The sequence below is a fragment of the Notothenia rossii genome (assembly GCF_949606895.1).
Source record: "Notothenia rossii genome assembly, chromosome: 11".
NCBI lineage: Eukaryota > Metazoa > Chordata > Actinopteri > Perciformes > Nototheniidae > Notothenia > Notothenia rossii.
In genome coordinates this window covers 46942912-46968462 of record NC_136910.1, presented here as the reverse complement: position 1 = coordinate 46968462, position 25551 = coordinate 46942912, and the positions used below count along the sequence as shown (strand labels likewise).

General features: G+C 41.8%; 1 protein-coding gene across 3 annotated transcripts in view; it reads right to left on the bottom strand.

Annotated features, from left to right (window-relative positions):
• Window positions 1-25551, bottom strand: part of exd3 (exonuclease 3'-5' domain containing 3) — a 51720-nt gene that overhangs the window by 22606 nt on the left and 3563 nt on the right. For 2 of the 3 annotated variants that reach the window (XM_079659860.1, XM_079659858.1), the window contains exons 3-19: window positions 23191-23265; window positions 22210-22371; window positions 19342-19527; window positions 19196-19249; window positions 18897-19036; window positions 17706-17812; window positions 17543-17616; window positions 16659-16697; window positions 16188-16354; window positions 15831-15978; window positions 14135-14333; window positions 13937-14046; window positions 12726-12909; window positions 12418-12572; window positions 11132-11350; window positions 10638-10691; window positions 10400-10531 (exon numbers count right to left, since the gene is read on the bottom strand). In XM_079659860.1, coding sequence (XP_079515986.1) covers window positions 10400-10531; window positions 10638-10691; window positions 11132-11350; window positions 12418-12572; window positions 12726-12909; window positions 13937-14046; window positions 14135-14333; window positions 15831-15978; window positions 16188-16354; window positions 16659-16697; window positions 17543-17616; window positions 17706-17812; window positions 18897-19036; window positions 19196-19249; window positions 19342-19527; window positions 22210-22371; window positions 23191-23265 — 2205 coding nt within the window. The remainder of the gene's footprint in view (window positions 1-10399; window positions 10532-10637; window positions 10692-11131; window positions 11351-12417; window positions 12573-12725; window positions 12910-13936; window positions 14047-14134; window positions 14334-15830; window positions 15979-16187; window positions 16355-16658; window positions 16698-17542; window positions 17617-17705; window positions 17813-18896; window positions 19037-19195; window positions 19250-19341; window positions 19528-22209; window positions 22372-23190; window positions 23266-25551) is intronic. The other variant, XM_079659859.1, reaches the window with a different exon arrangement.

Here is a 25551-nt window from a genome sequence, read left to right as displayed (position 1 = left end):
TGGAGGCAGCAGAGCTCCGGCTTCTTATGAAATGATTACCACGTGAATGATTCCCAGATCTATAATTAAATGTCTTACAAAAACAACATAAATGCATTCATCCGTCCCTCTAAATGCTAAGTGAATCCTCAAGGTTCGGAGTAACTATAAAAATCACACACAAATATGTACCCACACTTGCAGATACGCATCATGCATGCACAGGCAAATACAGGTGTCATTGGGTTGCTATGCTTTCCTGGGGCCAACTAGACTGTGGGAAAAAGGCAGGCATGATCTCTTTTAAAGAACAGACACTCGGTGAGTGATGGCTCATCTTCTTCTGTACTTATCCGTGTGTGTGTGTGTGTGTGTGTGTGTGTGTGTGTGTGTGTGTGTGTGTGTGTGTGTGTGTGTGTGTGTGTGTGTGTGTGTGTGTGTGTGTGTGTGTGTGTGTGTGTGTGTGTGTGTGTGTGTGTGTGTGTGTGTGTGTGTGTGTGTGTGTGTGTGTGTGTGTGTGTGTGTGTGTGTGTGTGTGTGTGTGTGTGTGTGTGTGTGTGTGTGTGTGTAGCTGCTATTGTGTCTGCTCAGACAGACATGAGAATCAACTCCAGAAAGAGTCAGGGACACTAAAGAAGACACGTCTCACAGGTTACATGCACACAGTTGGGATTTTCACACCACTTAAAAAAAAACTGCTTACTGCTTCTCACAATTGCAACAATTATTCACCACATCAGAGTAAGTGTAAGTTGTAGCAATTTAGTGTAGCTCAAAAACAAATTATCTTTACTTTTAGCTGAATTGGGATTTTTTTAAGCTCCTTAAAATGCAGAGTAAGCTTTCCCCTTCCGAATAGGCCCGTCACTAAAACATAATCGCCTGATGCCATTATTTGAGCTGACAGCAATCATTCTGCATAATTATTGGGTTCGACAATAAGTATATTTTATAATATTACAACCAATCGTTCAAATGTGGTAATAAATATAAATGTGAATTAGTTGCATTTCGCCCAGCTTAGAAAAACATGGACAAATATAAGATAAGATGTACTTTATTAATCCCAATTTTGAAAAAAAAAATTCTTGGCAGTAGACCTTTCTGCTGTTCTGCAGGTTCTTCCGTTTCAGCTCTTGTGAGACCATATTTGTTACAAAGCAAGACAGTGACAGAGAGATGCCGAGAACATGTCTCTTGATTTATTGTCAGAAGTCTGCGTGCGTGTGCTACGCTGTGTTTGAAAGAGCTACGGGAAGTTCTGCTAGTGTGGCTGCTTTCACCAAGCTTTTCTATTTAGATAATTCAATGGAAAAATGGTGAAATTAGAGTAACAAGCGTAACAAGTGTGTGTTTGAGCGAGAGACATTGATTGTGTATGCGCTCCTGACTTATCCTTATCTTATGAACTTGCAGATCAGTCAAGAAGCTACATTGATTTGACTGGCATTTATATAGCACCTTTACACAACATGTCAGCATTTGTTCCCAAACACATTCACACTGAGGGAAAAGTAGTTTTTGGACACACTTTAAAATTAAGCCAGGGATTAACCCGACGATCATTATGGCAATACTATGTACAAACTGTGCAGTAATTGTTTAAAATCATTTTCAAATGTTTTGCTCCAGACTCGTCATTATTTATGGCATTTCAGCTAAATTATATCCTGAGGAAATGATCTTATGATAACATACCTCTACAAAGAAAGCTGGGACTAAGATCTCCTGTAACACATTTGAGTGATTTTAACATAAATATATATTCTATGATTCTTAGAGTATGTGCTTTTGCAGTATCATTATGCTATAATGCGACACAGATTGCGATTAAGCCTAATAGTCCAAAACCAATACACACGGCACTGCGTTTCATCTTATGGCGCATTTCCACTGCAGCGGCCCCGTTTAAGCGTCCTTAAAATCGTCCTCAAGCGGCCAGGCCAGTTTTTGGTGGCCTTTCCATATAGCGTAGCACCGGCTAGCGTGTACTTTTTCCGGGCTCCATAAAATCGTGGTTCCATCAGGCCAGGGCCAGGGCTGAACTAGTGACGTCAACACTCTCGACTGCTGATTGGTCAGAGAGAATCGTCACAAGATCGCGCGCGAGATTATCCCTAGCGTCGCATATATATCTAGAAGCAAGCTTGCAGCATTTTTATACACAGCATTTTTGTAAACGGTGGAGCTACAAAAATGGCAACGTCAAAGAAAAGCACACCGTGTTCGACCGAGGAGGTGACGACGTTCCTACATCTCATTGGGGATGATAAAATCCAGCGGGAGCTCGACGGAACAACTCGAAATGTGAAAGTGTTCCAGGATGTCTCTGCACAGATGTCCCCGCCTACACTGCGTTGCTACCCCAGGTCCTAGACTGTAATGGAAATGCGCCACGGCCTCGGACGGCCAGCGAGGCAGCCCGAGGACGCTTAGGGACGCTTAAAAACGAGGCTACCCCGCTGCAGTGGAAATGTGCCATTAGTGACAGTTCCACTTGCATAAGACTTCTTCATTAGTGTGAGCCACAGTTTTTTCCCTATAAATGAGTTGTTTATGAATTCCAGTGAAGCTCACAGGAAAGCTTTCATATTTCTGTTGAGCGATCACTCCATGTGTCAACATCTCATTCCTGTAAAGAAGTCATCTCCACAGAAATGTGACGCCCCAGAACAGCAAAGTGAAAGCTAAATATTTGTGGTCATGTCTTAAAGCGCGCTCATTCATTAACTCACGCTGGAGTGACACAACAATTACAATGGCCCTTAAAGATTTGGCTCGCCTGCAGACAGACAGGAAAACAGACAAGACAAGCATGCTGCCCATCTCTCACTCATAACTGCACCCACTAACTGTCTTCCTTCATAGTGACGGTGTGTGTGAGCAACACTTTATCATGGGTGTGTGTGTATTCCCTCTTAGCACTTTCTCAAACCGTATGTGTGTAACAGGAGACGCAGAGCCCCTCGCCACACACAGTGGGAAATATTTGGGATGGTTTCCCTCGGAATGTCTTGGCGTGCCGATGGAATGCCCCCCTCCCCAGTCCTCTTCCCCCCCTTCTCCGGAGAGGGGACGGAGAGTGGGAAAATGGCGGGCCACATAAAACCTATTTTGTCCCCACGACTAACAGTACAGACGGCACACAGATGCAGACGAAGCCGCAGAGCTCAAAGTCGTTTCACAGCTTGCGTGTGAGCAAAGAGTGAATCTCTGCGTATTTGTAGTTACCGACAAATGCTGTGTGCATTTAAACAAAACAAATATGAATCAAGGGGTGAGGATTACAAATAATGTCTTCTGTTTTCCACTGCATTTGAACAAATACGTACATCCTGATACAGACTTTATCAATCACACGCAGTGATGAAAGTATTTAGAACTTCTATTTTGGTAAAAGGTAGTAATTCCACAGTGTATAAATAAATACGAAGTCTTACGAAAGTGAAAGATCAATACATTTAGCATCAAAAAAGAATCAAAGTATGTAAAGTTCTTGATATGGGAAAGGTATTTGAGGTTATTGAATTAAATCAAAATCTGAAATGTAACCTTTTTACTAAAGTTATCAATTAAAACCTCATAATATAAATGTGTATATAAAAGTATTAACTACAAAGGGAAGCAGCACATAATTACACTTGACAAGCTAATATAATTCAATCAATTGGGATAAAAAAAATGCAATAATGCCGATTCATTTCAATGTCCGTTGAGCAAATTAATTGAGTGTGCAACTTTGTCATATAACTAAAGCTTTCAAAAATTAAAGTGAAATAAAATGTGCATTATTACCGTAATTTTCGGACTATAAGCCGCACCTTTTCCCCAATTTTTCGACGCTGCTCCTTATATAACGGTGCGGCTAATCTATGGATTTTTACAGCTAACGGCCACTAGGGGACCTCCTAAATCTATGGATTTTACAGGTTACAGTCCACCACCTTTAACTCTATGGGCTCTATGGCCGGTCCGCGGACCCCCACCTTTAAGCGGCGGGCTCCAGCAGGAAAAGCTGGAGGCCGGAAAAGAGTGAGACAGGTAGCGCGCAAAAGTGAAAGTGGAACCGAGAGTGGTACGAGGGACAGAACGAGAGCAAGACAGACAGACATTACGAGAGCTAGACAGTTTGTCCCCGTACCACTGGTTGAAAACCACTGCTGTAGATCACTGCCGATACGTGCGCTGGGAGCGCACCGTTTAAGTTTGAAAGTTGAAAAGTTTGTGTGTCTGAAACGCTATGTGATACAGTACAGTTTACACAGCACAGCACATGTTCTGTAGCTACTATTGCACTAAATGCTAACACTTAAATACGTTATGCAAATATGCAACTTGTTTGTTGAAATGTTAATAAATGGGAGCTTCCTCAAACAGCCATCTCTTTCCCGACAATCCCCTCTGTGCACGAACCCTTATGGTAATTAAACATTAAAACACCTGCGGCTTATAGTCCAGTGCGGCTTATATATGTACACATCATTCAACTTAGCTGCTGCGGCTTATATTCAGGTGCGCCTTATAGTCCGAAAATTACGGTACCTATGTAGTAAGATAGAAGTTGAACATGGCACAAAATGGAAATAGTCGTGCTGAGGATAAGACATAAAACAGGTTGAAAAAAATACTTAGTTACTTTCCAACACTGCTCACATGCACACAGCTCCACCGCAGGGTAACTTTAAACGTGTCTCAACCTCTCACATTCCTCCCGTCTCTCAGCCCGCGGCCCTCTTTGTAGATCAAAGGATGGACAACTAGTCTTTCTATCGCCTCGCCCTTCTTCACCCCCTCCTCTTCCTTCAATGCCACCTTTCTCAGACACTCTCTCTTCCTCACTCAACAAACACTCATCTCACTTACGCGCACACACACACACACACACACACACATACACACAGTCTGACTTCCTCTCTCACACACACACACACACACCGATTATGTCTGACTTCCTCACACAATCTCTTCGTAAACACGTCTCAATGACTCCACGTTATTTTTGTCTTTCTCCTGAACTTCTTCTCATTTAATTCCCTTTCTCAGTCTGCCCTTTTACCATCACCTCTGTCCTCACTTCTCTTCCTCCCTCCCTCTCCCCCCCCCCCTTTTCCTCTCCCTAACCGCCGCCCCCCCCCCTCCCTCCATCTCTCGCACCCCTCCCTCTCACGGTGTGGCGGTTCCTGTTGCTCTTGTTTTCACTTCCCCAGTAGTCTGGTGCGTGGGAACCAGCGATTTTCTGCTGCAATAGCGTCTAGTACTGATTCTGAGTGTGTGTGTTTTAAGGTGCTGAGGTGACAGTGTGTGTATGATGGTGTCTGTATGTTTTATACCGGTAAGTTCACTGTTGTGTGTGTGTGTGTGTGTGTGTGTGTGTGTGTGTGTGTGTGTGTGTGTGTGTGTGTGTGTGTGTGTGTGTGTGTGTGTGTGTGTGTGTGTGTGGCTGGCTTAATGTCTATCTCTCAGGATATCTCTGCTATCCCAACATGTCTATAAAAGGCCAGTACGGGACATCTGATGGAACTGCATAGCCCAACGGTAGTGTGTGTGTTTGTGTGTGTTTTCATGGAAAGTATAGAGGCCAGCAGGCATTAGTGGTAGGGATAGGATAGAGCTGAATAAGGAAACTGTCATGGACCAATAGCCAACTCCACCCTCATACCCAACCCGGTGCAGGAATCCACAAAGATGAAATGTAAGGACTGAAGACAGAGGTTTAACACCGTGACACATGTCAACGCTGGGAAATACAGAATCCAGTTTTACTGTAGGCAGAAGTGTCTTTAAAGTGAGTAAGATTCTTCCTCTTTTACAGTAAATACTTTTTTCAAGTATGGATAATATAAGATTCTATCACGAATCGGAAAAGAGCGGAGTCGCACAACGTTGCCATTGCCATTTTTTTTTTTATGTATGTTTTATATATTCGAGTATAATTTGATAGTTTGATTTTACTAAAGAGGTTGTTAAAAAAGCTGTTTGTCCCATTAAAGTATATTTTTCTTTACAAAATATAAGATAACATGATTTGTGCAATTTCCGGCAGAATCATTTTGGCCAGGAAACTCTCGGGTTTACTTTTATTTAACCATCCCATGCATCCTTTTCAAGGTAGTAAACATAAATAATAATAAAATAAAGTAACAGTAATAGAGTGATCAGTGATGCAAACACAGGTATGGTGAAAAAAGAGAGAACTATTCGAAGCAGGAAAAAAACAGTGTAATATACCATCTGACAAAGGCCTGTGCTATAATCCTTCAATTAACTGGCTATTCTTTATAATATATTCAGATAAATAGGAGACAGAGATGTTAATCAAGGGTTTTTATTATTATTTACAGCAGGGGTGGGGAACCTTTTTCCTTTCAATTTTTACAACATCCTCCGAGGTCCGTACAAATGATTGAACTCAACCTCTGCTTAAAAAAAGTAAAATCCCAGCCAATTCATTTGGCCTTTCTTTCATGCTGTGCAAAGAAAAAGCAACCTCTTAAATCCAGATATCTTACCATGACTCGCGCATGGTAAGATATGCATGCATGCATGTGCACGGTGTGGCATGACCACCAAAACAGAAAGATATGGACACAAGATGTGTGCAAATGTATTTAGTATCCATGTGAACATGATTTAAGTGGGGGGGACCTAACCTTCTCTAGGTGGGTCCGGGAAGATTTTTTTTTAAATATTGAAGTTAAAAGCATCAATCTGGTGCACTTTGAGAGCAACATGAGGAGATCTATGGATACATATTTCAAAACCCATTTGTAAAAGAACTGTAAGCAGATTTTTCTTTTGGGATATTTTACAAATCACTCCCCTTTTAAACTCTATTCTTGTTATTTTTAACAACTTTTTTGTTACTGCCATATAGTATTTTATACCAGTTTTTTAGTCTCTAATGTCTCATTAATAACTATAAGGATCATATCAAGGTGTTCCTTAACCTCACTGAGCTGAGGTTATTTGAGCCTCTCAGGAGAGAGCTCTCTTCCACCTGGTTGTAGAAAAGCTCTTTAAATGTGTTAGCATAGCTAGCTAACCAGATGCTAATAACAACAGATCGCCACTGTGCTTACAACTAAAGACACAGCCACGCAAACACTGCGGCATGTGTACGGCTCCTTATGGGTACTGCAATATTTGAAGAGCTGGAGCGGCGTTCCGGTGCTCTCCGTAAGCACTCTAGTCTAGTCTACACTCCTTTCAGACGAGACATAACCACGTGAAGACACGTTACGCTCGTGTTGTGTTCAAGGAACCTGTCATTGGCCAGGAAAAACAGGCACTCGCTTGTTTAATTATTTTGCGATCTAGATTTCTTCTTCTTTTTTGAAGTGAGAAGTTGTCCGTCAGTCGAACGGACTAACGGACCGACTAACGGACGGACCCCCACCCCCCCCAAACGAAAACTCTTCGGTTCTCCACGAATTACACAAGTCACCCAAAGCAGCGTTAAAAAAGCGGGAGGCGCCGAAAAGCGACTAATTTGCATCACTGAGTGATGACATAATAATAAATAAAAACGCTCAGCTGAGAGTCAAGTTCTCTCAGAGCCATACTAATAATAAACAGATTGTAGATAAATCCATCCGACAACATGAATAGGGATTGAAACATACATTTTTCTTTTTCATTTTAACCCTTGCATCGTAAGCAAGTACAGGCAAGTATGCAGACAGTTACACAGGAGGCCCTTTTCTGTCCCTCTCTCCATTTGGGGTCTCCATAGTGGACACACATTCCTATGCCTCCAAAATCTGTGTTGGGCCTATTGATACACAGATACCAACATTAACCCTTTCCCTGCACAATCTTAACACACACAAGTCTGCAGTTAATCTCCTCTGTCTTTTTTTTGTGTGTTACTTCTCCCTCCTCATGACATTGATCAGTGGTGTATGTGCATGAGGGAGAAACACAGAGAGACAAAGAGAGAGAAACTAACCCAGCCATTGCTAATCAGAGAGCTTTACAATCAGATAACAAAGGGGTTAACTTCGCCTGGGTGGGCCACAGAGAGCAGCCCCCAGGGTGACACACACACACACAGAAAGAGAGAGAGTGAGAAGAGATAGGGCTGCTCGATTTTGCATTAATTAGAATCACAATTATTTGTGTTCTTTATTGATCGAAATGGTCACGATTATTTGATATAGTAACTTGTTGACTTTGTATTGAAGGGCCTTGATAAAAATGTTTTAAAACTGCAATTAAACAAAATGATGGGGGGCCAAAAATGTTGCCCTAAGTTACCCATCCCAAATAAGTCATAAAAGTTTATCCACATGCTAGGGCAAAACTTTTCTCAAGTTTCTCGTCTGATGTGAAGGGGAGATCTGAGGCACCGAGCTGTGACTGGAGCCGTTTAACACTAAAGTCACATTTGGCCATAATATATCAAAGTGACTCTGCCTGGAAGTGGCATCAGGAGTGACAAATACATGGGAAAGGTAGGTGATGACCATTTGGCCAGAGTGATGTGCTGTTTACACGAGAACACAAACGGTTGTATCCGCTACTTTTTTTCTTTCGTAGAGCCTGTTTGTTCACACGAGGCCATAACGGAAACGCGGAAACAGACCCCGCAAACGCTAACGGGTCCCAAGGTGGATAGATCTGCAAACCGAACGCTCTGACGGGCTTAACGGCTCCGTGTGTACGCCCTATACGATCATTTCCTGATAACGATGAAGCCATAGCCCCACCTCTCCCCACCTCTGCTGCTCACTGCTGTAGCATGGTCAGTAGCTACTGACCATTCTACAGATGTTAGTGCAAACTCTACAGCTCCTCTACCACAACCATCAGCAACAAGTGGACATGGAGGATTGCATGAACAGTTGAACTACACTTTATGCCACCGCGGGGCATAAACAGAAGGGCAACCATGGCAACCATGATCGGGGGTCTTCTTCGCTGCTTTTGGTGTATTTTGTGGCGAAAGTACAGCGCCACGTACAGGCCCGGCATATGTACTACAGCGTCTCCAGCGCTCCTGAGCGCTCTCGTGTGAATACTTTTTTGATATCGCATTCGGTTCGTTTGCTTTTCGTATGCGTGTAAATGGGGTGTGTGTGTGTGTGTGTGTGTGTGTGTGTGTGTGTGTGTGTGTGTGTGTGTGTGTGTGTGTGTGTGTGTGTGTCATCATCTTATTATCAGGACAGGAGGTAGCATCAAGGTGGTCCAGGTTTTTTACATCTTGGCTGTGAGACAAATGTACCCAGTGGTGTATCTTGACACATTTAAGGCCCCCTACCAGGAGCATGCCAGAACACCCAAGTTTAGAAACTATCCTACAGATAGCCAGCCAGCCCCCCCCCCCTAAATCTCAACCTCCACTAGAGACACACAAACACAAACACAGAATTCCCCAAACAGCCACCCATGGAGATATCTACAGGTCAGGTACAACAATGATCGGTTGCAACAAACTGACTAACAAACATATTTCCCCGGCGCCACAAACATGATCACATCAGATTAGAATTACGCAGTGCAGTGCACCTTTGTGTGTGTGTGTGTCTGTAGACAATGTTTATGTTCTGTTTCTGAGGAAAGAAGATTATAACACTGAAAGGTTTTTATCCAGTTTAATTTTGTCAACAACCCTTTTTTCCATCGACCAAGACAAGTTGGTGATAGGACGGAAAAGAATAAAAAAATCTAACCACGATTAGACTAATTCGATATTGACTGTTTAAAACAAAAATGAAGATGTTTTTCCTTTGACTCAAATATGGCTCAAATACCCAGACTAGAAATATAATGCTCACACGGTAACCCAGACATCTCTCCGCTCATCTCTCCTTCAACTCTCCCCTGGGACGCCCGAGGCAATTAAGGCCATATGGGATACGCTATCCCTTTCAGTGTCTCCTGGGTCAGCCCTGGGGTCTGAACATACCCAGAATACCTCAACAGGGCACCTTTCACATGAAGGTGCAGCCGATTATCTTATTCTTTCAGTACATTTCCTTCTCTTAGCCACCATCTTAGTCATTAACACCATCTTCTCAGAAAAGTTAAGTTATTATTGGTATTCTAATGCCCCACTTCTCCATTTCCTTGTATTATATGTTTAATACTTCCCCTTTCTCAACGTCGGCTCTTTCTTATAACCACAGAAATATTGCATGGGTTTTCATATTAGTAGTTCTACTTCCTGATATAGAAACGCGAACCTTTTCCTCTTTCTCATTGAAAGTAAAGCAGGGCAAAAAGAAGTCAGTAGGATGCATGTTATGATACTTGGATTACTTCAATATATTGTGATGTATTCAATACTGTAAATAAGGTGATACATATTGGGAATTTAAAATTGAATTTCAGGAAATAATAAGGAATGGACCACTATATGCGAAAGACTATACACAGTTCATTTAATAAATACATTGAGAAACAGCGTGAGTTTCCTTACCTGGCAGCGGCTGAAGATGTCGCAGTGCTTGAGCTGCACATTGAAGTGTCGGAGGACTCGAGCGGCCTGGTCTCGGGCCTTTTCGGCACAGTCCAGGGACAGACAGCGACCTTCTCCTACCTGGGACCGCAGCTAAGAGGGGAGACAAAGGCAGTGTGTAAGCAAACAAGGAACATACATAAACATGTTCATCATCAGTTTGTAGACTTCAGATTTGTTGATATTAGTAAGTACTCACAGTTTGATACGGTTGTCCACACGTAAGAATGAATCGGCCTTCAGCTTGTGCTAACTGACACACAACAAATACACATTAGAACATAAACAACAAATATATACACTCATTTTATTCTAGGTTATCCAAAAGATGAAACTTATCAAAAACAAAATGGCAATGATATAACAATTTCCAATATTTGCATGATTTATCGATCGATCCATCAGCGCTTCGTGCTTCAAAAACTTCACTTTTATTTCTGCGCTCTAAAAACAGTTTGCTCGCACATTAGGGGGGAACATACCTGTATTAACAAGGCGGCCCTTAAGCAACTTAACAGCAACATAAATTACATTTTTGTATTTTTAGGGTGATGACATCATAAAATATGACAGACATTCAAAGCTTCCTTTCGTAAACCTCAGCAGAAGTTTAAAATAAATATTTAATTTAGGATCAATCTAGTTGAATGAGTATAAAAAGGTAGGTGTCTTAAGCTGGGACGTCTAACTAACCTTTGCTGCCACTCTGTGATCATCAGTGTTCTCCAACATGATCACATCGACTCCCAGGCAGCGCAGGTATCTCCCGAGTCCCTGCAGCATGTTGTCACACACCACCCGCAAGTGCTGGGGGGGCAGAGGGGGGGCGTCTTCAGAAGGCTTCTCGCCACACAGGAGGCCTTTCTCTCTGTCGGAGCGAGGGGGGCTGACCCTTTGAGCCCCCTGACATTCCTAAATGGACAGAGACAATAATGTGATACTTAACTGATCCCCACAGGGGGATTTTCTTTTCACTTGCACCGCAGTGCAGGGAGGTCAAAGCACAGGGAGAGCTTTACAAACGCACCCCTGGAGCTGCGAGGAGCTGCTGAAGTTTCTCGGTCAAACACATTATCTCCCCATGTAGGTTAGACGCTCACATCTAGGTTTTTCAGTTTGTTCTTTAAGTGGGTTTGATCCAACTCATTGCAGTTTGTGAAGTTAAACAAACATCAAACATAACTCTGTTGACTTTGGTGTGAGTTGCTGAGTCTTTGAATTATGGCCCGTAGAGTTGACTGCCTGCTCAATAATGGAACTCCATGGCACTCTGTTTGTGTTGCTCTCAGTGTCAGAAATGATGACCCAATTACTCAAGATGATCAACTGATATTGGTGCTAAAATGTTCTCAAAGAAACAATTAATTTTACTAAACTACATCCGCCAACCATACCACCGCATAGAATAAAGTGTGCATCTGCTTAGGGTCATGATTTATGGAAGGAGACATGGATGATGAGGTTTTTAAACTGATTTTTGGCACCACAAGCCAAGTACCATCTAGTTCCATTGCATTTGATGTGAAGCAGACGCCTTTGCAGCTGATGCCTCAAACACTCTGCCACTCACACAGAACAACTATCTAGAATGAAAAAGAGGTCTACTGGTAAATATTATTTTTTGGTTGTGGCGTGACATGAAGCATTTCAAATACTATTCTGATACAAGGCCCTTCTAAAGTTACCTGCTGGTTTTTTCTCAGGTTGTTTATTCATGAGAAGTTGCACAGAACTGTGAGAGGAGGACCATATCAAACGTATTCAGAGTCAAACATGAACATGTCAGGGTCAGGAACTGCTCAGCTACCTAATGGATTCTTCCACAATCTCATGATGAAATATCCCGCTCTTGATTTCAGCCTTTCTGTATAAGACGAAATGTTGAAGGATTCATTTGTCCTTACATCCACTACTCAAGCCATTTGGTATCAGTTGAAAACCATCAAAAACAACTATTGCTGTAAGATTTGACTCCTGACCTCTTTGTCACAGGACTTTTCCTCATTCTTCTTTTTGTCTCCTCTCTTCTCTGATTGGCGGGACATGATGCTGCGCAGGTCCGACGGTAACCCAAATTGATCTGGATTGCCGGATAGGACTGAGTACACCTCCAGCAAACAGCAGGCATCTGCCACTAGATGGACGTTAAAAAAAACAAGAGAGAGGGAGAAGGGTGAATGTATTGGTTAGCAGCTCGTCAGGGGATAACGAAATAATCTGTTCTATAGTGAAAAGAGCATCAACCATCTGTCTCACTGTCATTGTCTGCGTGTGCATTATACCGTACCTGCATATCTAATTTGGCTGATGCGCATTGGCCGTTTCTCCCAGTTGGACATCTGCTCGGTCTTGTCCAGGGGCTTTTTGAGGACCTGTTGTACCAACAGACTGAGGCCTTTCTCTGAGGAGCCCTCTCCTACCAGCACCTCTTTGGGTCCATTCTGAGGCCTGTTGATCTTTTGACGCTGGATCTGTAGACAACATTATAGAAATTCAAAGTCAGAATAACATGGTTAGGTCCATACTTCAGATTCATCGACTAAAGAGCTGTTAAGCAAATCTATGAATGACCTCGGCCAAGGTGATTATGTTTTCCTGTCAACAGGATTATGAAATAACTCCAGTAAAGGCTCGATTTTGATGAAACTTGATGGAAGGGTGAAGTATGTTGCATTACATTTTAGAGCTGATCTGTATTAGGAGGTGGATACTCTAATTATGTAATCATTGCTGCAATGATGTGACACCAAAGTCAGTAGAACACCTCATTTTGAAAGTGGGACCACTCCACTTTTTAACATCCATTTAGTGGCAGATGCCTACTGCTTTAATGTCCTGTTACAACATCCTCTTTCACTCAGACATTCCTTTCTCTGTGATTTTCAAAAACATTTCTTGGATTCCTCAGATCCTGCAGCATGCAGCGTACTCCAGCAGATGGTGAGGTGACCTCATGGGTAACAGACCCTTGTTGCCGTTTCCACATTCCTATCCACCTCAGAGACTTAGCTACATATATCTCAGGCAAACTACTGGGCCACAGCTGCAGGATGTACCTGAGTTATGACCATGCAATGAAACACAGAACCAAAAGTTACAATCCCCTCGTCCTCTAACCCGAGTTGGATGGGGGACAGTGGCAATGCCAACACTGGTGCTTACTAAGCTGAACCAGGCTACTCAGTTCCAGACACTCTTAAGTATCAAAACCCACGCCATACTTCTGTACACCTACTGCTGGGACACATTTCTCTTGGCTGAAAATCTTGCCTGACACTGTAGTATGCTTAATGTTATACTAATTAAAAAGTAAAGAAAATAGAAGCACAAACCCAATTCATAGGCAACCACATTTGCTGTTTTGAAACAAATAAAGTAAAAACAATACAGTAGGGCTACAACGAATCTGCAGAGTAGTCTCTAGATTTATCGATTGACAGGTTGTTCTATCTATGTCAGAACATGTAAATATATTGTGAACATGTATGTGAATTTTACCTTTGGGTGTATTTTAAGAAGATCAAGCACCCCCTCCATCTTTAATGGCTCCTCTAAAAGCTGCTGCCAAGTGGCCAGGAGACACTTGATATCTCCTGACATACCATAACCTGAATAGGAAGAATGTCAGAGATGGAAATTATAAACAGAAATGCCTCACATGAAATTGATTTAACCTTAATTAAGTATGTTTCTTACCCAGTTTGATGATGCTCCTGTTAGAGAACAAGCTCCTGATGAAACTAACAGTCCCAGGGTGTTGACAGAATCCAGCTACACAAAGGTCTAATAAGAAAACCTGATCCAAAGCAGCAAGCTGTATCAGGGCCACTCTCTGAGTGGAGATACAGCCAAAGGTGGGCTGCCACTCCATGTCAACTCCTACCACACCACCCTCCTGGAGAAATCATAGGTAAACAAAGACAGGGGTGGTTAAGACTGCAGCAACAAGTTAAATTAATGCAAAAAGTAAAGGATATATACACTCTAAGACAGCGGTTTTCAAAGTGTGAGGCGCGCCTCCCCAGGGGGGCGCCAGAGAGCTTCAGGGGAGGCGCAGCGTCAGAAAAAAATAACGAGAAATAGTGAAATCTCGCTAGTTAACTTCAGCCAACTTCATGCGAGCGGCAACATGGATTGATTTTTAGTGAAGTTACCTAAAGTGAGAGAGGAGACAGCGTCTGGAAGAAAACGTGTGTCACTTGGGGCGGACTGGTGCTCTGTAGAATCTGGAGGATCACAGAACGGCCGGTCGTCAAGGGCCGTTGACGGCCGGCTCGGTTCGCTGGCGGCCGGCACCGCCCTTAATTTTGTATGTTTTTAAACGGCATCATTGAAGTTGCGCTGACAGGCGACAGAGGTCCACCGTTTCCCCGCAGCGCGGCTCCCCCTCCGTTTACAGTTCACTAGCCCCCCCCCCCCCGTTGACAATTCAAGTGGGCTGGGTGAGATTCCAGGGCTGATTTTTAGTCCCAGTCCGCCTTGTGGAGACCGAGTTCCCCCACCTCACCAAAAGGGCTGTAAAAGTGCTCATTCCCTTCACCTCCACCTACCTGTGTGATTGACTTTGATCAAAAGCAAGTACCTGTCAAGGCTGCAGCCGGAGGATGATCTGCGTTTATTCCCGTCTACATTGCATCCCCGCATCATCCGCCTGTGCGCATCAAAGACGCAGACTCATTGTTCCCACTAAAGCAGGGGTGAGTGTAATAAGGAGGCAAAGTTGACGTTCAGTGTGTTGCCGGGAGCATATAAGGATTTATCCACGATGTTGAAAATGTTAAAAATGTTTTTAAAATATGTTTAAAACAAAGATAAAAAGGTTTAAAAAAGTGATTGTTTAATGTTTTAAGGAGGAGACGCTACTCAGCCAATCAAATCGGTGCAGTCAGTGAGTCAGCACGATAGATTCAAACACACAGAGAGACGAGACGATAAGAGAGAAACAGTCGGAGTCATTTCAAATGGCGTGCTCACAAAAGAGAAAGGTGGACAGCGAAAACAGAGCATTTAATGACATTTTCTCTTCCTGGACCTCTTTGAAATTGAATACCCCTGCATTGTAGCAATAACAACAACAATGTTAATAATAATAGCAATAATAATTGGGAGGCGGGTGCGGCTGTTCTTATGTTCTCTGAGGGGAGGCTCACCTTCCCACACTTTGAAAACCCCTGGTCTAAGACAATATATGGAGAGGGATAACTGTAGTGTCTGTAATAGAGGTCCTTTAAGCAACAGCTGTAGATGAATGTGGAGCAAATTAAGTGTTGGACATAGGTATTGTAAATGTGTCGTATGCATTGTATCCCCATGGTGTTGTATTGTAGGATATTGTGACATTTGGAAACCCATTAGTTATGGACAATTCCTTTTTTTTTTTTGTTCTCTGTACCTTTAGCACAATGTTTCGACATCTCTGAAGAGCTTCAGGCGAATCCACGAAATGAACCTTGTCTTCGGTAAGCGGCACCTGGTAGAACTTCTGACAGTGAGACTGAGACGGTATCCAGTCCTCAGTTTGTGCTGAACCACCAATATGTCTGAGAAGAGGCAACAAATGTGTGTTATTATTATTTAAGAGTGTGAACAAAGGAGTTTGGGAAAAGAGAATAGCACAACATCAGCCGATGCAGAATGAGACAGAGAAAGACAGCAGAGAAACAGGCAGAAACTGGTCATCTTTAATCGCCTCCTGTGCATATTACTTGGAGCCTATAGAACATGTTTATGCATATGTTGGCCAACTCACTGTAGATCAGGCGGTAGATTCTGCAGCGTCTCCCAGACCCCAAAGGGCAGTCTGTTCCTGGGGATGTTGTATCGCAGTGCCCACTGAGCGGCTTTCTGAATATCAGAGTACCTCACTAACAACTCCACCAATGATATCCTCAGCTCAAGGTCATCTGCCACGACGTACTGTATACACACATAATACACAAGTGGAGTCAAAACGTCATCACGTAAAACACATCATAAATACCTTATTGATACTAACATACAGTATATACATCTCTACACAAACATTACATGTTAGACGCTTTTATCCAAAGCGACTAACATACGCAATACTGTGGGCAATCCCCGCAGGAGCAATTTGGGGTGAAGTGTCTCAGGGACACAACGACATGCTGACTGCAGTGGGGTTTGAACCTATGCCCCCCTTGATCCGAACACCAACGCACTAGACCACTACACCACCCACATATCCATTAACACCAACCTGCACATGGTCACTCCAGATCTCCTCCGTCATGCCTTTCTAAAAAGAAAAAAAGCCATAGCCAAAAGTGTTATTAATTATTAATCAGTTATTCTACTAGGTAAGCCGACCCAAAAATTGAATCTACACTATTGTGCTGTTAATAAATAAAAACCACATTTACAAACAAACAAACATGGTTCTTCCCATCAGTTCTGACATCATGAGTGAATTAGGTATTGATTAGTGTTTGTTCTCATCAGGCTTTTGTAAGTTATCATTCAGAAAGAGAGCTTCGCATGCTGCCATCTGCTCATGTTTAGAGAGTCTACTATTCTTCACTTTGAAAAATCAACAGAGATTCCACAGAGATTTGTTACCTGCTTGTTTTGGCTAAAAATGCAGAATTACAAATGTATCCCGGATTAAAGTTGGAATATGTGAAAGTAAAACTAGAAAATTATCTGGAAAGAAGAACAAATACTTTCTAGACACAAGGGGGTTTTGAATGTTGTGCTAAAATCACATGAAAGAAACCCATGGGCTATACATTTTCCATAGCAGTTTATGAGCCAGCTATGTTTGTCTTAACTCATGGAGATTTAGCGATACTTCTGAGGAAGTCGCAATAGGCCACTTCCCAACTTGTCTTTCACATACATTTAGTCAATCCAGAAACGTTTATAGTATGAGGATATCAGTTTGTTAATTTAAGGAAACAAAACTGAACTACACAGGTGATGGAAGAAAGTTTGGGAAAATGTGTATTTTGGAAACCAAACATAAAGGTCTGGAAGTCTGTCTTCCATCTAAAAGGTATTATCATAATAAAATAATTAATAAAGTCTTATCTTATCTATATATTGTGATAATTAATACATGCAAAGCCCTGCTGCATCACTTACCTCCACGAATGTTTTGTACATGAGGAAACGTAAAGAGTCCAGCCTCCTCTTGTGCCGAGCATTGGGACACAGTGCTGAGTGAAAAGATGAGAACACTTTCATTTCTGCCTGCGGCGTGTACACAAATAAATGAACAACTAGACACATGCCCAGTCACACACACCTTGGTCGATGTTGAATTTCACCATGAGTCTGAAGACATGTTTGGCGAGCAATTTGGGCTGGATCTGGCTCATGCAGTGTTTGGTCAGAGAGAGGCGAGGGTAGCGCCTGAGGAAACACAACCATGAGTTCATACAGCCGCACCCTGAACACACCGTGGGCTCATATGCCTGGCTTCCTTACACTGGCCATCTGTTTATCTTTAAGGAATTCATATTAAGATTGAATTCATTACAAAGCCTTGAGATGCGTTACCCCTAGTTATTTATCAGACTCCTTTATTGCCGTGTTTTTCACTACGATCTATTTGATGTCAGCCTGATATATGATACTCGTGTATGTGTTGATCACACCTGATAGGTGATTTGAAAACACAAAACAAAAAAAAAGTTTTTTGTGAGCACTATGCCCTTTTTAAACTGTTAATCATAGCAAACAGGTTGTCGTTCAAGGTATGTTGAAAAATAAATAATATGTCAGACATTTAATTATTTAATGTTGGGCAATGTTTATATATAAGTGTTTGGTCAGGTTCCAGCTGTATGGCGATCTAGGCACAAACTGCTTTTGTAACAAAGTTCTACTCTTGTCCTGAACACGTAAATGCACTTTAACAAAGGGGAATCTCCTCTTGCACTTTATATGTCGTTGCTGCTATATTGTATTACCATGTCATAAATGCTTGTGTATGCTGCTCTTGCTCTTTTGCATATCATGTATTTTGTTTTTGCTATGTTTGTAAAATATAATCTTCTTAAATGTGTTATGTGAGGGACTGCGGATGGAAATTAGCTCAAAGCTAAATCTGGCACTGTTACGCTTGACACATTTTCATGTTTTAAGTATTCATTACTGTGCATTGTCCCTGCCGAATAAACGATTAAAATAAATACATACAAATAAATAAATAAAAATAAACCCTGACTCAAAAATGTTCGGAGCCGAGAACCAGAGCCGCTTCAGTGGAAACATAAAAAATTGGTTTTGAATCGGGCCCCGGCATTGAACTGTTAAATTACTCAAAAACACTTTTTTCGAATTGCTTTCATGTTATTTTATTAGTGTTTGATCATTTCTGTTTATTATACTCTCTGTGCTTTAAAATGTGTTCTGGATTTTAGTTCATTTGACTCTCTAATTGCATTAAATGTGTTCCGTGTTTAAGTGAAAGCCCTTCATACATGTCCCATACCTGCTTATCTCGTCCACACTGAAGTAAGCGTGGCACCAGGAGTCCAGCAGTATGACCAGCTGTTGTTCCAGATGATAGTGGCCAGTGACGAAGGACTCTGCCAAAGGCAACTTATTCTGCAAGATCAGTGGTACACACATCTGCAGAAGAAGATCGTAGATTACACACCTTTGAAGTTGATGAAGATTGTAGAGAGGCCATTTTAATAAAATATTTAATGCATCTTAAGCATGCGTATGGTTTCAATGCTTATGAATAAAAGTGACAGTCATTTCCAGCGAAAAAATGTTTTGTCTCACCTCCTCCATATTCAGATCTTTCTGTAATTTCAGCTTTACACTAAGCACTGCAGCCTGAAATACAATGAAGTATAAAAATGTGGTTTATTATGTCTGAAATCTTTTTGGCTTTTAAAATTAAAGTTGACAGCAAATGGGGAGCTCACCTCTTTGTAGCAGTGAAGAGACATCAAATTCATAATGTAGAGTACGAGTATGGCTGGGTCCAGGGAATTCAGCTGGTAGATGTTTATGAGGCCGTCTACAAAGCTGGCGTGGGTATCTATCAGTAAGTTCAGAGCACGACGTTGAAGCGCCAAAGCTTGCTGCTCTGACAGTGAGCTCAGCGTCACCTGATGGACGAATCAACCACATATATGTAAACAATTTCTCAAAACATTAAGAGAAAAATATGTCCTCCTCCTCTATACTGAAAATGAAAACATAAACAATATGAAAAAAAGGACAGTCACAAAGTTTAAGTATTAATAGTTTCTGCTCGTTTTCTGTAAATGCAATCGGCTAAATAAGGAGTGGGCTACATTTGTCTCAGAAATATTTGATTTCACATTAATGGCTACAGTAAACACAATATATTGATATAAATACTTGTATATGTGCACATATTATACAGTATGATGAATGCTTTCTACCAGTCCAGAAACATGGCAGTGTTTAACATTCTAAGTTTCTTATATTCAGCTTAATAACAATGTGCACACAGAAAAGATATATCCTTGTTGTTACTTATAAATCAAGAAATAAATGTGGTTTGGAAAACCCTTTCAGTTTTTCTCCTTTTACAATTGATGTTGTTCATGGAGCCTTAACCAAGTGAGATCCTAAGAAACCGGCTGGTCCGGACAACATAGAACCTTTCTTTTAAAAGATAGCTGCAGATTTGATTGCACCACCTCTTACTACTCTTTTTAACCTCTCCCTCAGCACAAACACAATTCCAAAAGTATGGAAGTCAGCTTGTGTCCTTCCTCTACTAAAAGGAGGGGAGGCCACTTTATTAAATAATTATAGACCCATCTCTAAATTATCAGTTCTGGCCAAGGTTCTTGAAAGCTTAGTGAGTGAGCAGGTAAAGGTGTTTTTATGTAAAAATGACATCCTATGTAAACATCAGTCAGTTTTCAGAAAGCAACATAGCACCATCACTGCGACAATGAAAGTGGTGAATGGTCTAATATTTTAGACAAAAAGCAGAGTTGTGCAGCTGTTTATTGATCTTTCCAAAGCTTTCGATACTGTCGATCATCATATCCTGAAGCAGAGGCTACTCAGCATTGGCATATCCAGCCATGCAGTGGGTGGTTTGTGAACTACCTTTCTGAAAGGTCCCAATCTGTTCAGTTTGATGGGCTGTCTTCTGAGTGGTTAAACATTACTATTGGTGTTCCTCAAGGTTCTGTTTTAGGTCCATTATTATTCTCCATCTACATCAACAGTTTAGGTCAAAATGTGGATGGAGCATTTTACATTTTTATGTGGATGATACCGTGATGTATTGTGCAGGTCCCTCCATTAAGGAGGCTGTTGTTAAAGGTGGGGTAGGTAAGTTTGAGAAACCGGCTCGAGATACACTTTTTGTTATATTCCATGGAATGCTCTTAACATCCCGATAGCAATGAATATCTTAAATGCTTTGACAAAAAATCCATAAAAAAGTGTCATCTGTGGAAGCTGTAGTACTGTAAAAAGCATGACCAATCATTTTCCCGGCTAAAATAACTGGATGGCCTACCTGCCTGTCAGCCTTCCATCTGTGCACAAACTTATCTTGTGCCCTCATTGGTCATGTGCGCGTTCGTGTGTGTTGGAGAAGGGGCTCTGTAAGGAAGTGGCAGATTTTTTCCGGCTGTGTATTTTCAAATTCTAGCGCACTCGAGCTGGTTTCTCAAATGACCTACCCCACCTTTAAATTACAGGCAGTTTTTAATATTATTCAGACTCAGCTCTCTGGGCTTAAGCGTATTTCAAATGTTGATAAAACTAAGGTAATGCCTATTTTCAAAAGCCAAAAAGACACCGGAGACCACTTTGGATATTGTAATTGAAGTGGTTGCCTGTAATAAATACATTGGTATCTGGCTTGATAATTGCCTCTCTTTTAAACTTCAGGTCGATAATCTGCTTAGAAAGCTGAGGGTGAAGCTAGGTTTCTTTTTCAGAAACAAGTCCTGTTTCTCACTGGAGGCTAGGAAAAGGCTAGTCACTGTGACCTTTTTACCTGTGCTGGACTAAGGTGATCTGATCTATATGAATGCACCTGCCCATTACCTGCAAAAGTTAGATGCCTCCTATCACAGTGCACTAAAATTAGTTACTAACTGTAAAGTATTAACTCATCACTGTACCCTGTATACCAGGGCAGGTCTGCCTTCACTTACTGTACGGAGGCTCAGTCACTGGTACATGTTCATCTACAAAGCCATGTTGGGTAAACTCCCATCTTACATCTGCTCTCTGATCACACAGAGGGTTGCAGGTAGCTATTGCCTGAGATCTCATGATGTGGTTTTGTTAAATGTGCCAAGTGCTAGGACTGACTTAGGGACGAAAGCTTTTAGATGCGCAGCTCCTCTAACTTGGAACAGTCTGCAAAAAGAATGGAAACTGAGCAATTTGGTTCGACTACATGTCTTTAAAGCTCGGATAGATACTATGCAAGCTGACACTGTTGGTACCTTTACATTTTGTTAGGTATGTAAATTATAAATCCATGTATCTATGTTGTATGATGTCCTTTTGTTGTTTTATGTTTTTATGTCTTCATGTGGAACCTAATTGCAGCAGGTCTCCCTTGAAAAAGAGATCGATGATCTCAAATGGGATTCACCTGGTTAAATAAAGGTTTGAAATTAAATTAAATTAAATGGGATACCTTTAACTGTCTGCAGTTGTTTTTCTGCCAAAAGATTGGAGAGGTCACTAAACCACTAAGGTGAAGCAGCTAAAGTGTCTAGAACTCCACGTCTAGAACATTATTTCTTTACTTTAACGTTTGTTTGATGAAGCTCGTCTACCTGAGGAAGTTCCTTCATCCATGTCTGGAACTCGAAGAGGACGTGGTGTCCGAGGGTGTGGCTGCGGCCCTTCTGTCTGCCTGGACAGCCCTCCAGGATTGTTAGTAAAGCCTCCAGAGGCTCAGACAGCTTTGAAAATCCCTGGAGTGCCGCCAAATGTAGCTGTGGGGGCAGAAAGGGGAGGAAGTGGTGTGATTTAAAACTAAAAGGAGAGGGAGGATAAGGTAAATGTCTAAAACATTACACTTTAAACGTCTTTTTAATACCGTTTCTGGGTGGAACTTTAAAAAAACAATTAAATGTGTGTGCTAACCACACTTGTTTTTGTGGATTTTTAAATGAATAAAAACTCTTAATTGTTTTTAATAAATATTATTAATAAATGAGTCAAAGTTGTTGGTAACTGACATGTGAATTATTTTAGAGCCTGAGGAGATAAACGGCTAACTTCCCTTTTTGCACCAAGCAGACCCAGAGGCTTGTGACACATTTGAAGTCTGAGCTAAAGAATGCAAACTCTGCCAGGAGAAACTTCCTACACTAGAAAATAATATCTGTGTGAGAATGTCTTGCGCCGTGTCTTAATTTGCAAAACAGATGTCATTCACTCAATATCCTCCGCACACAGATCTCGAGTTCATTCAGTGCAACGCAAATTCCTTCCTTCCTACTGACAGACACTCTGGTTTCCTCATCAACACACAAGCACACACACATACAGACTAGTGAGCTAAACAGGCCCAGCTCTCTCTTGTGTTCCTTCACACACACACACACACACACACACACACACACACACACACACACACACACACACACACACACACACACACACACACACACACACACACACACACACACACACACACACACACACACACACACACACACACACACACACACACACACACACACACACACACACACACACACACACACACACACACACACACACACACACACACACACACAGTGACTCACCGTCTGCAGATCTTTCTGGTTCCATAGCATGAAGAGTTGGTCTCTCAGCACGACGGGGTCAAGACCTGAGGGGATCTCACACACACACACACCATAGATGAGGTGGGGTTTCACTCTGACCTTTGACCTCTATCAACCTGTCAAACCCCAGCCTATATAGTTTCTTTTTTCTTTTGACCATGCAAGGCACCTGATGGCTTCTATTAGGGTCTTATTGAGCTTTCACATGGCGGCGTGCGTTGAAGCTTCAGCGCTTCTACCCATTCACTTTGAATGGGGTGACGTCACGCTTCGCCGAACTGCTTTGTGGAAGCAAAGCGTAGAGCAAATGTAGAGCAATGTTCTACTTTTGAAGCTTCGACGGAAGCGTCAGCCAATTGAATCATATGCCAGTACAAGCTCTAGCCAATAAAAAACGCTGCTTGGGTGTCCGGGGCGGAGATTCATGTGATTGGTTGTTGGTCGAGCGTCAGACATGCCCGCCGGCAAGTTTCAACGCACGCCGCCTTGTGTACGCTCCGTTGTGGACAGTAAAGAGTTCTGATTTGGGAAAATACAACTATTCAAACTGAATAAGTCTAGATCTTATCGTCTCATTCTCAAAATCAAATCAGTTATGCAACTGGGTTGTTTTGCTTACATAACCCATTTTATCTTTCGTCCAAAGCGTCCATTGACAAAGTATTTTACATAGTAACAACAATTACCTGCATGGACAAATGTTTAGCAATTCTTTTAAACAATGTCCCCAGGCTGTAATTGCCATTACCTTGCCAATTCATTTCCATTTTTGCATGAAAAATAACTTGATTGGTTACCAAAACAGTTAGTAATAATTGTTCTGACTATAGACTAACCCACACATTGACTTATTGTTGCAGCTCTACTCTGCAAATACGCAATGCTGATTTGCTGTACTGGTGATGTTCATAAAAAAGTCAAAATAGTCTCGAAACACCTTCTTTAGTGTCCGACCTTAATCTTAGATTCAGGTAATCTGATATCCTGGAATTATTGTTAGTGAAAATAGGCAAAGTTGAGTAGCCATAACGTCAAATATTATTTCTATAACAGGCATGGCAAAGCAGCCATAACATGGGATGAACAGCTGAGGCTGGTTGGATGGTGGAGGAACCCGGCATTAGATCTGCATTCCAGCTGAATCTGCAGCCAAAATACTCCAGAGGAAAACTCAGGGCACATTTTATGGAAGGACACAGTGGGTGAAACACTCTAGAAAAGAGAGGAGATGTAAGATTGTGTGCTTGTCAGTGTCTAACTGCATGAAGGTGTGTTCCACTTAGAAAAAGCTCTTTCTCTGTCGCTCATGCTGTGTGGGCTTCACCAATACCTGCCCCCCCCCTCCCTCTTCCCATGGCTAGTTTTCCTGTTCTCCTCTCACTCCCTGCAGCAGCCTCTCTGGATTGTGTCTCGGATTTCCCCAGGAAAGGGCTATGCGGTGGTCATGGTGTAAAAAAGACAACCTTCCTGATGCATAGCCTGGGAAAGCAAAGCAGAAGGCCCCTCCCTCTCTGTGTTGGCCCTCTTTCTTTACTCGATCCCTGCTGACACTTTTGGTCTCTTTCATGTTGCCTCTTAAAGAACTTTACTTGCTTGAGAATCTTTTTTAATATATGTTTATCTTCTAGCTGCACCCTCTCTACTTCAGATTGTTTTTCAGTCCCTATGCTTCCATGTGCTTCACCCACTTTATCTTAAAACCATGTGCATTAAGTATCACTTTAAGTAAGTATCACTTCTTTCTAAGTTTGCCATCTTTCCTGATGACGGTTCTCTGTTCTTTGTCTCATATTAAAACAGAGACTCAATAAATAATCCTTGCCAAAACCAAAAAATACATTGATTATCCGTTTTGCGTTTTTACAAAATTCCAGTCATGCTATGCTTTTTGCATTTTCTATATATATGTGGCAGGCGCTTTCAAAATATACAACAGTTTACGATACCATCCAGAAAATATGTTTGTTTCCATTTACTTAAAAGTTGCTTTTAAACCACTTTAATGACTATAATAACTGAATCATGAGTAACAGTTGCATGGTAAAGCAGCACAGGCTTTTACAATGGACCTACACGTTATTATCTCACAATGGGGCCAGCTTTGACAGTAACATGATAACATGCTATGGAAGACGGTCAACAGCAAAGGAGGCTGGGTATCTAACTAGAAAGTGAGGAATCCCTGCATCTCACATTTCTCCAGAACTGACCATCCGATCTACTTCACCCTCGGTGGGTGTATTCCCGGGGGCAACGGACTACATACTGCCAACTCAATGATCGACTAAGTGTTATTTAACCAAGGGACTGTTACAATGAAGTACACTCAAGGAAGACAGA